General features: G+C 28.6%; 1 protein-coding gene across 3 annotated transcripts; it reads right to left on the bottom strand.

Annotated features, from left to right (window-relative positions):
- Nucleotides 1-269: 269 nt before the first annotated feature.
- Nucleotides 270-6,668, bottom strand: LOC136218455 (uncharacterized). Of its 3 annotated transcripts, none has more exons than XM_066005330.1 (13): nucleotides 6,401-6,668; nucleotides 6,214-6,299; nucleotides 5,937-6,048; nucleotides 5,661-5,743; nucleotides 5,296-5,417; nucleotides 4,107-4,262; nucleotides 3,980-4,029; nucleotides 3,708-3,870; nucleotides 3,456-3,544; nucleotides 3,171-3,300; nucleotides 2,493-2,585; nucleotides 1,741-1,843; nucleotides 270-1,131 (listed from the first exon to the last, which is right to left on the bottom strand). In XM_066005330.1, the coding sequence occupies exons 3-13, from the start codon at nucleotides 5,972-5,974 to the stop codon at nucleotides 707-709; spliced, it is 1,452 nt and encodes a 483-aa protein (XP_065861402.1). In that variant the 5' UTR covers nucleotides 5,975-6,048; nucleotides 6,214-6,299; nucleotides 6,401-6,668; the 3' UTR covers nucleotides 270-706. The 3 variants fall into 3 exon arrangements, with proteins under 3 accessions (XP_065861402.1, XP_065861400.1, XP_065861401.1); XM_066005328.1 differs by having other exon boundaries at nucleotides 5,937-6,044; XM_066005329.1 differs by having other exon boundaries at nucleotides 5,296-5,330; nucleotides 5,937-6,044.
- Nucleotides 6,669-12,087: the final 5,419 nt, after the last annotated feature.

The following is a 12,087-nucleotide window of genomic DNA, read 5'->3' as shown; positions in this document are numbered from 1 at the left end:
TTACATACTTTGTACATCAGTTAAGTCAATTATTAGCTAACCAACATATGTTCATCTACAAGCTGCATTCAAATTCAGAATTACATCTCATGACATACAGTGATTTTGATTGGGAACATCAAGATCTATAACAGATTTTGCTGTTTTTCTGCTCAGTTCTTGATAAATAAAAAAGCAGACATGTATCCAAATTGGCCTGTCCATAACTAGGCCACTCGAAACCCACAAACATATTATACCACAATTAGTTGATCTAATGATCCACTCAGTTGAATTCAAAACGTTTAAATTAATTGAAAGAAGAAAAGACATTGTATTGTAAATTTGTAACCTCAACTTCTTTCGATTGTTGAAAAAATCAAACGCACATGAAAGAGAAGTTCAGAATATCAACTAACAAAACAACGCATTCAGTGAGAAGACAGATAAAATGGTTTTGTTAGCTGGGAGAAATTTTCAAAACATTCTGCTGCCTTTCATGATTTTTCAAAGACAAATTTCCAAGTATATTGCCAAAAGATGAAACTGAATATATGCCATCCTTTCTTGTTTTATCTCCTACTGTGGTTGGGAAAGGGGACGAATCCTGTCCACAGAAAATTCAACATGCTGCACAAATGGACACACCTTTATGCACAAACAATCGTTAGAGCAAGCGAGCACAAAAAGAATGTCATTCACGTTCCACAGTTTGAACAAAGATGCATTATTCCATAGCAGGATCATCAGTTTCCTTTTCATATCCAACACTACCTGTTGCAGGATCTGCTTTTCTGTTCGGACATGTCCTTACGTTGTGCCCTTTTTCTCGACATGATAGGCAGGTGTATATTCTCTGCTTAGATATTAGAGAACTTTTCTTTATATTGCTACCAACCAACTCTGATCCAGACAGTTTGGGGCATGTCCTACGATTATGGCCTCTTGTATGACAAATTTTGCAGTGGTAACGCCTTCTACCTGTGCTTTTATGACTACTCATCCTTGACTTTGGGCATGTTCTTCTGTTATGGCCCTTTTTCCCACATAATCGACACCGAAACCGCCTGTCTAGTGAATCATCCTTAAATTCTGGACAATAGTGTTTCCTATGTCCCTCACGTCCACAATGATTACAGAAAAAATTCACTCCTGCATCATAGGAAGGGAAGAGAATTAAAGAAATAACCATTCACATACTTGCAGAATAAGACAATGGTATTGTCTCACTCAAAAGAGCATATATATGAAATTGACGTAACTTAGTTTGAAATAAATAGACATTATTCTAATTCTAATTTAAAGAACAAACTCACAAACTTTTACTCAACTATTCAGTGCTAGTAAGCCAATTGAATATTAATCAATCAAATTAATACATCCAATCACTTACAGGTTTATGTCTAAAAGCCTAAATCATCAGCAGCGCACTAACCAAATTAAAGTGATGTTTACACCAATCATGGTTACAGATTTTCCTACTAATTTTTCCCCACTGAATTCAATTAAGGCAATCAATCAATCTTACAGTTTTCACCACTTTAGTATTTCATAGAATTGAATATAAATAAATTGAAAGACCAAAAAAGAAGACATATTCAGAATTGAGACAGCTATAGTTCTAGATCAAGGCAGCAGAAGCATGCTCAACAATTACCTAGTACTAAACTAGACTGTGCATTAGTTAGATCAAGAAAATGGACTAAATTTAAATACTAAATTGTATCAATGCTAAACATTGTAGAATTTTTCAAGCCAAACCTTTCATAGCAACACTCCTTTTGTGTCGGTTTTCTGGATCACTAAAGAAAGCTTTCAAAGTTTCAGAAGTATGTTTCCTTGCAGCAGCAGTTCCTTTGGCTTTCTGCATTAATATACAAAGCATAGAAGTACGCCATAATCAATTCGTTGGCAATCATGTTGATGGTTCAATTTTTTCAAAAATATGAAACAATTCCAAAAGTTTCATACATTTTATTCAATGAATAGATTTTCCTTGTGTTTAACTATCTTCCAGTAAGAAAGGAGGTAAACAAATGGGACCATCGGTGACATAGACTCAGGGAAGGGTGTCTGACTTTTGAAAAGTTCTACCAGTGATTAAGTACCATCGTAAATTCTTGAAGTTCCATTCTTCAAGTTGAATGTAGACTAACAATGTGCAGTATAAAGTAATATGGCAAAATAGTTATCAGATCATATAATTTTTATATTATGCAAGTGAAATGCTCCCTCTTGCTACTTCTTTTCTTCAACATTTCAGATACTGTGATTCTCGATTTCAATTTTATATATCCAACGCACTTTCTTGTTCCTAAGTATTACACGTTTCTGTTGAGAAGCTATTATATTGCTACAATGTGACATGATATAGGAGATTGCTTATTGTTCAAGACTGAGGCAGTAGTGATCAATAGAAATAAGCCATTTGATACCATAATGTTGTCAAGTATAAAGCAGGTGAACATAATCTAGTGCTCCAACAGAACAACAATGAGTAAATAGTGCCGGACCTTAATTGCAGCCACCCGTTGAGCATGAAGCACGGGATTGCTATGGATGATCTTCATTCTTTTACTAAACAGTCCAGTTTTGGCATTGAGACTCTGCAATCATCAAAGTATCCAAGAAAACTAAAATCATGATCTAGCCAATTCCCAACTGTCTTATGGACATATAATATCTATGCCCGTACATGACCCACCTAAGGTACCATCACAAGACATGAAATAAATAATGAACAATAGATGCTTTTACAGACGCCTCCCTAAGGGTGATCATTATTGGAGAGTGTTGAATAACTCCCATATGAGTTTGATTAGAAAAATTTATTGACAGAAATTTTTCATTTGCATGGCTACTAAGATTCTGTAGAACCCACCAACCTCTACACTTCTACAGTCCCTACAGCATTTTACATATGATACTTGGATATGTTATTTATGGGATGATAAGTGTAAGCTTTATACCTTTTAATTTCATTCAATACCATATTAGACAGAGATGGACACAAGCACTAAAGGTAATAGGACGATGAACCCATAAAACCAAAACATTCAACCTTGCACAATTAAAACCTAACTTTATTTTGTAATATTATTATGACTTAAGACTCAGATGATAGTTTAGATTCTTTAACAAGAAATTTGAAATATTTGGTTTTAAATATAGAAAAGTTTGAAGTCACCAACTTTTAGAGATCGGCTGATCTTCTGTCCTACTTCAGGACTAGGTGTTTGATACACGCGTTTTGATTTTTTCTTTTCCAACTGTATCTCTAAATTATCCACTTCATCGTCTTCCTTCACTTTGAGTGGAGAACTGAGAACAAAAAGACAAAATCAAGACCTTAAATCAGAACAATGGCACACAATTCCTTCATCAATTCACAAGCTTTTACACTTGGTAATTTAATTCACAGATGCAACAGCCAAAAGGGAAAATGAGAGAGTAAAGAGAAAATATAAAAAATTTACACAGAGCGAGCTTTCTCCCATGGTTGTTCATCAATTGACTCTTCCCATATGACACAATCACCCAAGCACTGATGACAAGTTATAATACCCTACCATAATTGAGAGCGATCAAATAAGTTTCAATGATCAAGAAACTAATTTAGCTTACAATATAAAGACGATCACTTAAAAGAACAGCAAAGATAGTACTGGAATATTGTATGCAGTCAGTGATGCAACATGATCAAATAAGGGTGGAAGTGTTGAATCTACCTTTCCAATGCACTGGGAACAATCCAACCTAGATCTTTCAATCCCACACTCAGTACATGGAGTATAACCTCTCCCTCTGCAACTTGGGCAAGGAAGCTCTTTAATATACAGACCATTTGGACCAAACCAAGACTTTGGCTTAGATGCAATAGAGTTACCATTCCTGAAAGTCAATTTGAGGCATTAGATGTCTCAATATTCAAAGAAATGCCTAGTGTCCCCTACCGCTAAATAAAATAATGATTATTAATTAAAAGAGTATCAAACTTGACTTCAGGTCAGCATCAATTCCAAGCAAATCTTCTGAAGGATCATAACCCAACTGCCATAAAACAAAGCAAATAAGAAAAATTTAGTTCCTTTTTGAACTTAAAAAGAAAACAAGAGAGAGATCTGTGCCTGGCTGTGTTTGGAAAAAGAGTCATTGTTTGAGCAGCAAACTATAGGAGATACAAAGCCAAACTTTGTCTTCGAATGAAGGAAAATCAAGGAGCAGGTATTACTGTGCCTCCATTGAGCAACTAGAGGACCATGGGAACTACAAATGGAGGACATCTGCACATGAGAGCCATGAATTTTGGCAAGATACATGTAGAGAAATCTGCAAAAGAAAAAAAAACTAAAAAGGGAGAAAAATTCAAATATAATTCGCAACATGGAGATATGTGAGGGAATTTGAGGCTGATAATATGGCATCGAACAGAACAAGAACCATAGCCTTTTGCTTTTTCATTTTGTTGTTCAAACAATCCACTATGTCACGGTGTCAGAGTTTTCCATGTGGCATAACTTTTTCTTCTTTGTTTGTGGACAACAATGATGATGGTGATAATAATAATAATAATAATAATAAATTACAAAAAAAATGAGGTTACACGTTTTCTGGAATGCATGTCTGGTTTTTTTTTTTTCGTTGCTAACAGCGCAAAACACAGTCTGGATGGCAAATCACGATCAACCTGTAAAGGTAAGGGGATCGAAGCTCTCTATAATGAAAAATGGAAATCTTATATTAACTGATTTCAATCGACTATTTGGGAGACCAGAGCTATTCACCAAGTTTCATCTTCCTCAACCGTTCAAGTGATTTGATTAAGTTGTTTTCCTCCATTGATCGACTATTAAAGAACTTTTAAGTTTACAATACTTTGATTTCCAAAATTGCATCTAGATATGTTTAAGAAAACAGAATAAAATGTAATGTTTTGTATCAAATACTAAACTGTTTAACATTGTCCAGTTAAACATATAAAGAACAGCAATAAGTGTATCATCTAAATTTTTATCATTATAATTATTCAATTACAATATATAATAGAAAATTAACTAGCTTGAAATATAATAATAATAACAGATAATCATAAAGGAATAAACAATAATGATTAACAATAACAACAATATATGACATTCATTTGTTCTTGGCTTGAAGAATGGCTTGCTAAATGTATAGATATGAAGTAGGTATTACACTCTACCATTTTTAAAGATAAAGTTAATCATATGGTTTTTTAAAGATTGACTAAATTATAATCTTTTGTGCCGTATAAGAAGAGAAGATGATAATTTAAGTTTGAAACCAATTTCTAACCTTTCTTTGTGCATGAAATGTAGACATGGAAAACCCTGTCAATGCAACAAGTAGAGCACCCATAAGACTAGCCGCTGCCCAAAAAATCAAGCCCTTCTGAATATCAATTGGCTCCCTCAAATCTAAATTAACAAAATTTCATAGTAAGCTAACCAAACATTAGATGTTAACAAGTAACAAGCTGAAAGAAAACCAGTGTAAAACTACATATTATCTATTAGGAAAGAATCAAAATTCGGAACAAAAAATTGAAGTCAAAGGCATTGAGTCATCTACTCTTTCAACTAAATGAAATCAGTATAGCAAATATGAAACAATAAAGTAGATAGAATGAATGAGTGAATGACATTTCAAAAGATGGGTACCATAGGCTAACATATCTTCAGGAAGAGGTTGGAAGGTGTTTGTGAAACTATAGATAACTCCAAGTGCAACTGCAGTTGTAATGCTGCAAGAATAATAGATGAACAATATCAGACCAGTCAGAAGTTTAGAGCTTCTTCCGTCTACCCTTCAGTAATTATGCTACACAAAGCATATCAAATTCATGGATTTCTTAGTTTTCGGTCTAGGCTTAGAATAAGCTGCCTATTATAATTTGCCTAACATGGAAATTTTATTGACAAAAGACAGATTGATACCATTGATCCAAAATCAGCAATTCAGCCTTCTGATCCATACTTAGTTCTTTAATTTTGATTCCCGAAACGGATATGGCCGCTGCCTCTGCGAATCCTGTCAAAACAGAACTGCCTGACGAAAAAATTAACTTTCTTGTACAATCAATATGAAAATAAGCAAATTTGTGTTGAATAATTACCCTAAAATGAGAGATTTTTACAAAAATAAGAAACTCAATTGAAGATATGAATTGGACTTTATACTTAAAAAAGTGAACAAAGAAATAAAGAAAGAAACCTGAATCCACAGGTGAGTGAGGTTAAGGAAGCAGTTCGCCATTGCCAAGGCCATCTTTTAAGTATCGACCAGCGTAATCCACCTCCCTAAAAGAGATATATACTTATTAATTAATTTGATACTAGAATTCCGTAGTTAAGAAGAAAAATCTAAATGAGCAATAGCAAACTGAGCAAGAAAAGCAAACCTTTTGGTAAAAATTGCAAATTGAGGTTGAAGTAGGAAAGTTTGATGAGAAATTTGGTTTGTTGAGGAGAAGAGGGTGATTGTGCTTAGGAAATAATAATACGAGCGTTGAAGGATGAGAAATACAGATTGATGTAAGGATAGTGCAGACCATGATTTGGGTTAAACAGAGATAGAGAAAGGGGGAAGATTGAGGTTTGGAATTTAATTGTGTGTGGCTATTTGAATAGGCCTCACCAGCTCTCTCTCTCTCTCTCTCTCTCATTAGAGGATAAGGCAATAAATAGATAACAAGTTCTAATCTCGATACAATTATATATACATATAAAATTGCAGAATGTGAACAGAATTTGTGACACAAATTTTCCAATCTTACCCTTTTAACATATATTAATTTTTTAGTAAGGTCTTTGAGTTTTTACTTAATACACTAGTCAGTCCTCCGTTTTTAGAAATAATTATATAGTCTTTCAGTTTTTGTTTTCATCAAATCCTTAGTCCTTATGTTTGAGTCAATGATCAAACTATACCAAATAAATTTCAAAATATTAAAATTACACTTTATTCTATATTTAAATAATAAAACAGCTATTTTTTTTTTTTTTATGTTTTTCTCTTTTTTTTCCTACATAATCTCTATAATATTGAGTAATTTGTTTATTAAATTTTATATAATCATAGCACTTTAATTTAGTAGTCTAAATTTTATTGACTAAAAAATGAATGAAAAATATTTCAAAAATTATCAAAATAAAGGAAACACTATATAAAAAAGTATTTTTTATTTGTCTCTAATAAATTTTATAAATGAAGAAAAAAATATATGATTTTTAAAAAAAAATATTAATATTTAAAGTTAGTTTAAAAACATTACATTAAAAAATAAAAATTTAAGAGAATAATAATATCTTTTGAATGATTAGTATATACAATTATATAAATTTCGGTGTATATATATTTCATAAATTTTATTAAAACTATTTAGATTAAATTTGAAACTAAAATATAATTTTTTTACGTAAATAACTAGGGGCAATTTGGACTTTCATCTATAAAAACAAATGGAATGACTAAAGAGTTGATTAAAATAAAAGTTAAGGATCTTATAATAATATGATGGATCTACTAGTATGTTAAGTAAAAACTTAGGGATTTTATAATTATTTACCCTTTTTTTATATAGAAAAAAAGTAATCATACTTTGTTTTAGTAACCAATAATAATTAGACATGTGTTAATAAAAATAAGGTTAATTAAAATTAATAAAAATAAGGTTAATTAAAATTAATAAAAAAGGCATCCTGCTATAGCAGGTAATATTTAATTATGGAAATTTTAAAGATTTTTTTTGGTAGGAATGGAAATTTTAAAGATTAATTACAAGGTAAATAATATATGAGTCCCTATATTTTAATCTAATCATTATTTAGTCATTATATCTTAATAATACACTATTCAGTCCTTAATTTTAGCTCAATTCAACAGTTTAGTCCATTTTAGAGAGATTAATCTGTTCAATAATTTAAAATTTTAACTGACAAAACTGTTAATCAAAATAAAAAATAAGAAGTAAACAATATATTATTAAAATACGAGAACTAGATATTTAACATAGGAACTGATAAAATAAAAAAATTACGTAAAACTCTACTTTCACAAGGTTTGTGAATTTTTTTCTCCTAAAGTAAAAAGGTTACGTAAATTTAGTCAAACTATATGTAAATTATATCTAAAAATAAAATATTTACGTAAAGTTCAAAGTTTTTACGTAAAAGTCTAATTTTCACAATGTTTGTGGATTATTTCTCCTAAAATAACAAGGTTACGTAAATTTAGTCAAACCTTACGTAAATTATGTCTAAAAATAAAAGATTTACGTAAAATTCATAGGTTTTACGTAAAACTCTATTTTCACAAGGTTTGTGAATTTTTTTCTCCTAAAATAAAAAGGTTACGTAAATTTGGTCAAACTATACGTAAATTATATCTAAAAATAAAATCTTTACGTAAAGTTCAAAGGTTTTACGTAAAACTCTAATTTTCACAATGTTTGTGGATTTTTTCTCCTAAAATAATAAGGTTACGTAAATTTAGTCAAACATTGTGAAAATTATGTGTAAAAATAAAAGATTTACGTAAAATTCATAGGTTTTACGTAAAACTCTATTTTCACAAGCTTTGTGAATTTTTTTCTCCTAAAATAAAAAGGTTACGTAAATTTGGTCAAACTATACGTAAATTATATCTAAAAATAAAATATTTACGTAAAGTTCAAAGGTTTTACATAAAACTATAACTTTCACAATGTTTGTGGATTTTTCTCCTAAAGTAAAAGGGTTACGTAAATTTAGTCAAATCTTACATAAATTATGTCTAAAAATAAGAGATTTACATAAAATTCGTAGGTTTTACGTAAAACTCTATTTTCACAAGGTTTTTGAATTTTTTTCTCATAAAATAAAAAGGTTATGTAAGTTTAGTCAAACCATACGTAAACTATATCTAAAAATAAACTATTTACGTAAAGTTCAAAGGTTTTACGTAAAACTCTATTTTTCATAAGGTTTGTGGATTTTTTCTTCTAAAGTAAAAGGGTTACGTAAATTTAGTCAAATCTTACGTAAATTATGTCTAAAAATAAAAGATTTACGTAAAATTGATAGGTTTTACGTAAAACTATATTTTCACAAGGTTTGTGAATTTTCTTCTCCTAAAATAAAAAGGTTAAGTAAATTTAGTCAAAATATACGTAAATTATATATAAAAATAAAATATTTACGTAAAATTCATAGGTTTTACGTAAAACTCTATTTTCACAAGGTTTATGAATTTTTTTATCCTAAAATAAAAAGGTTACGTAAATTTGGTAAAACTATACGTAAATTATATCTAAAAATAAAAGATTTACGTAAAATATATAGGTTTTACGTAAAACTCTGCTTTCACAAGGTTTGTGATTTTTTTTCTCCTAAACTAAAAAGGTTACGTAAATTTGGTCAAACATTACGAAAATTATGTATAAAAATAAGAGATTTATGTAAAATTCATAGGTTTTACGTAAACTCAATTTTCACAAGGTTTGTGAATTTTTTTTCTCCTAAAATAAAAAGGTTACGTAAATTTAGTCAAACTATACGTAAATTATATCTAAAAATAAAATATTTACGTAAAGTTCAAAGATTTTACGTAAAACTCTAATTTTCACAAGGTTTATCGATTTTTTCTCCTAAAATAAAAAAGTTACGTAAATTTAGTCAAACATTACGTAAATTATGTCTAAAAATAAAAGATTTACGTAAAATTCATACGTTTTACGTAAAACTTTATTTTCATAAGGTTTGTGAATTTTTTTCTCCTAAAATAAAAAGGTTACGTAAATTTAGTCAAACTATACGTAAATTATATCTAAAAACAAAAATATTTACGTAAAGTTCAAAGATTTTACGTAAAACTCTAATTTTCACAAGGTTTATGGATTTTTTCTCCTAAAATAACAAGGTTAAATTTAGTCAAACATTACGTAAATTATGTCTAAAAATAAAAGATTTACGTAAAATTCATACGATTTACGTAAAACTCTATTTTCACAAGGTTTGTGAATTTTTTTCTCCTAAAATAATAAGGTTACGTAAATTTAGTCAAACTATACGTAAATTATATCTAAAAATAAAATATTTACGTAAAGTTCAAAGATTTTACATAAAACTCTAATTTTCACAAGGTTTATGGATTTTTTCTCCTAAAATAACAAGGTTACGTAAATTTAGTCAAACATTACGTAAATTATGTCTAAAAATAAAAGGTTTACGTAAAATTCATAGGTTTTACGTAAAACTCTATTTTCAAAAGGTTTGTGAATTTTTTTCTCCTAAAATAAAAAGGTTACGTAAATTTAGTCAAACTATACGTAAATTATATCTACAAATAAAATATTTACGTAAAGTTCAAAGGTTTTACATAAAACTCTAATTTTTACAAGGTTTGTGGATTTTTTTCTCCTAAAATAACAAGGTTACGTAAATTAATCAAACCTTACGTAAATTATATCTAAAAATAAAAGATTTACGTAAAATTCATATGTTTTACGTAAAACTCTATTTTCACAAGGTTTATGAATTTTTTTCTCCTAAAATAAAAATTTTACGTAAATTTAGTCAAACTATACGTAACTTATATCTAAAAACAAAATATTTACGTAAAGTTCAAAGATTTTACATAAAACTCTAATTTTCACAAGGTTTATGGATTTTTTTCTCCTAAAATAACAAGGTTACGTAAATTTAGTCAAACTTTGCGTAAATTATGTTTAAAAATAAAAGATTTATATAAAATTCATAGGTTTTACGTAAAACTCTATTTTCACAAGGTTTGTGAATTTTTTTCTCCTAAAATAAAAAGGTTACGTAAATTTAGTCAAACTATACATAAATTATAACTAAAAATAAAAGATTTACATAAAATTCAAAGGTTTTACGTAAAACTCTATTTTTCACACGTTTTGTAGATTTTTTTCTCCCAAAAAAACAAGGTTAGGCAAGTTTAGTCCAACTTTAAGTAAATTATTTCTAAAAATAAAAGATTTATGTAAAGTTCAGAGGTTTTATGTAAAACTCATTTTTTCACACAGTTTATGGATTTTTTCTCCTAAAATAACAAGATTACGTAAATTTAGTCAAACTTTATATAAATTATGTCTAGAAATAAAAGATTTACGTAAATTTCAAAGGTTTTACATCAAACTCGTTTTTTCACGAGGTTTGTGGATTTTTTCTCCTAAAATAACGAGGTTACGTAAATTTAGTCAAATTTTACGTAAATTATGTCTAGAAATAAAAGATTTACGTAAAGTTCAATGGTTTTACGTCAAACTCGTTTTTTCACGAGGTTTATGGATTTTTTCTCCTAAAATAATGAGGTTACGTAAATTTAGTCTAAATTTACATAAATTATGTCTAAAAATAAAAGATTTATGTAAAGTTCAAACGTTTTACGTAAAACTCGATTTTTCACAAGGTTTGTGGATTTTTTCGCCTAAAATAACAATGTTACATAAATTTAGTTTAACTTTACGTAAATTATGTCTAAAATTGAAAGATTTACATAGAGTTCAAAGGTTTTACGTAAAACTCATTTTTTTTTCAAAGTTATTATTTTTTTTCTTGTAAAGATACAACATTACGTAAATTTAGTCAAACTTTACGTAAATTATGTCTAAAAATAAAAGATTTACGTGAAATTCAAAAGTTTTACTTATAACTTTATTTTTTCATAAAGTTTGTGGATTTTTCTTATAAAATAACAAGTTTACATAAATTTAATCAAATTTTACATAAATTATGGTTAAAAATAAAAGATTTACGTAAAGTTCAAAGGTTTTACATAAAATTCATTTAAAAAATACGACTTTACAGAAATTTAGTCCAACTTTATGTAAATTATATCTAAAATTAAATGATTTACGTAAATTTCAAAGGTATGTTACGTTACGTTACGCTAAACTAAGTCACATTTTACGTAAATTATGTCTAATAATAGAGTATTTACGGAAAGTTCAAAGATTTTAAATGAAATTCGATTTTTCATGAAGTTAGTGATTTTTGTATAAAAATACTTTATGTAAATTAAGTCCTAGTTTATATAAATTATATTTAAAAATAAATTATTTACATAAAGTTCAAAAATTTTACG

Source organism: Euphorbia lathyris, chromosome 2, assembly GCF_963576675.1.
Source record: "Euphorbia lathyris chromosome 2, ddEupLath1.1, whole genome shotgun sequence".
Classification (NCBI taxonomy): domain Eukaryota; kingdom Viridiplantae; phylum Streptophyta; class Magnoliopsida; order Malpighiales; family Euphorbiaceae; genus Euphorbia; species Euphorbia lathyris.
The sequence above is the reverse complement of the archived record's forward strand: the minus strand, read 5'-3'. Positions and strand labels throughout refer to the sequence as shown.

Excerpts from the sequence above, each read along its gene's own strand:
- LOC136218455 (XM_066005328.1), bottom strand. The coding sequence starts at position 6,664 with ATGAGAGAGAGAGAGAGAGAGAGAGCTGGTGAGGCCTATTCAAATAGC. Across the intron at positions 6,300-6,400 it reads TTTGCAATTTTTACCAAAAG|GGAGGTGGATTACGCTGGTC; the intron begins GTTTGCTTTTCT and ends TATCTCTTTTAG. Across the intron at positions 3,871-3,979 it reads GGAATTGATGCTGACCTGAA|GAATGGTAACTCTATTGCAT; the intron begins GTCAAGTTTGAT and ends ATTGACTTTCAG.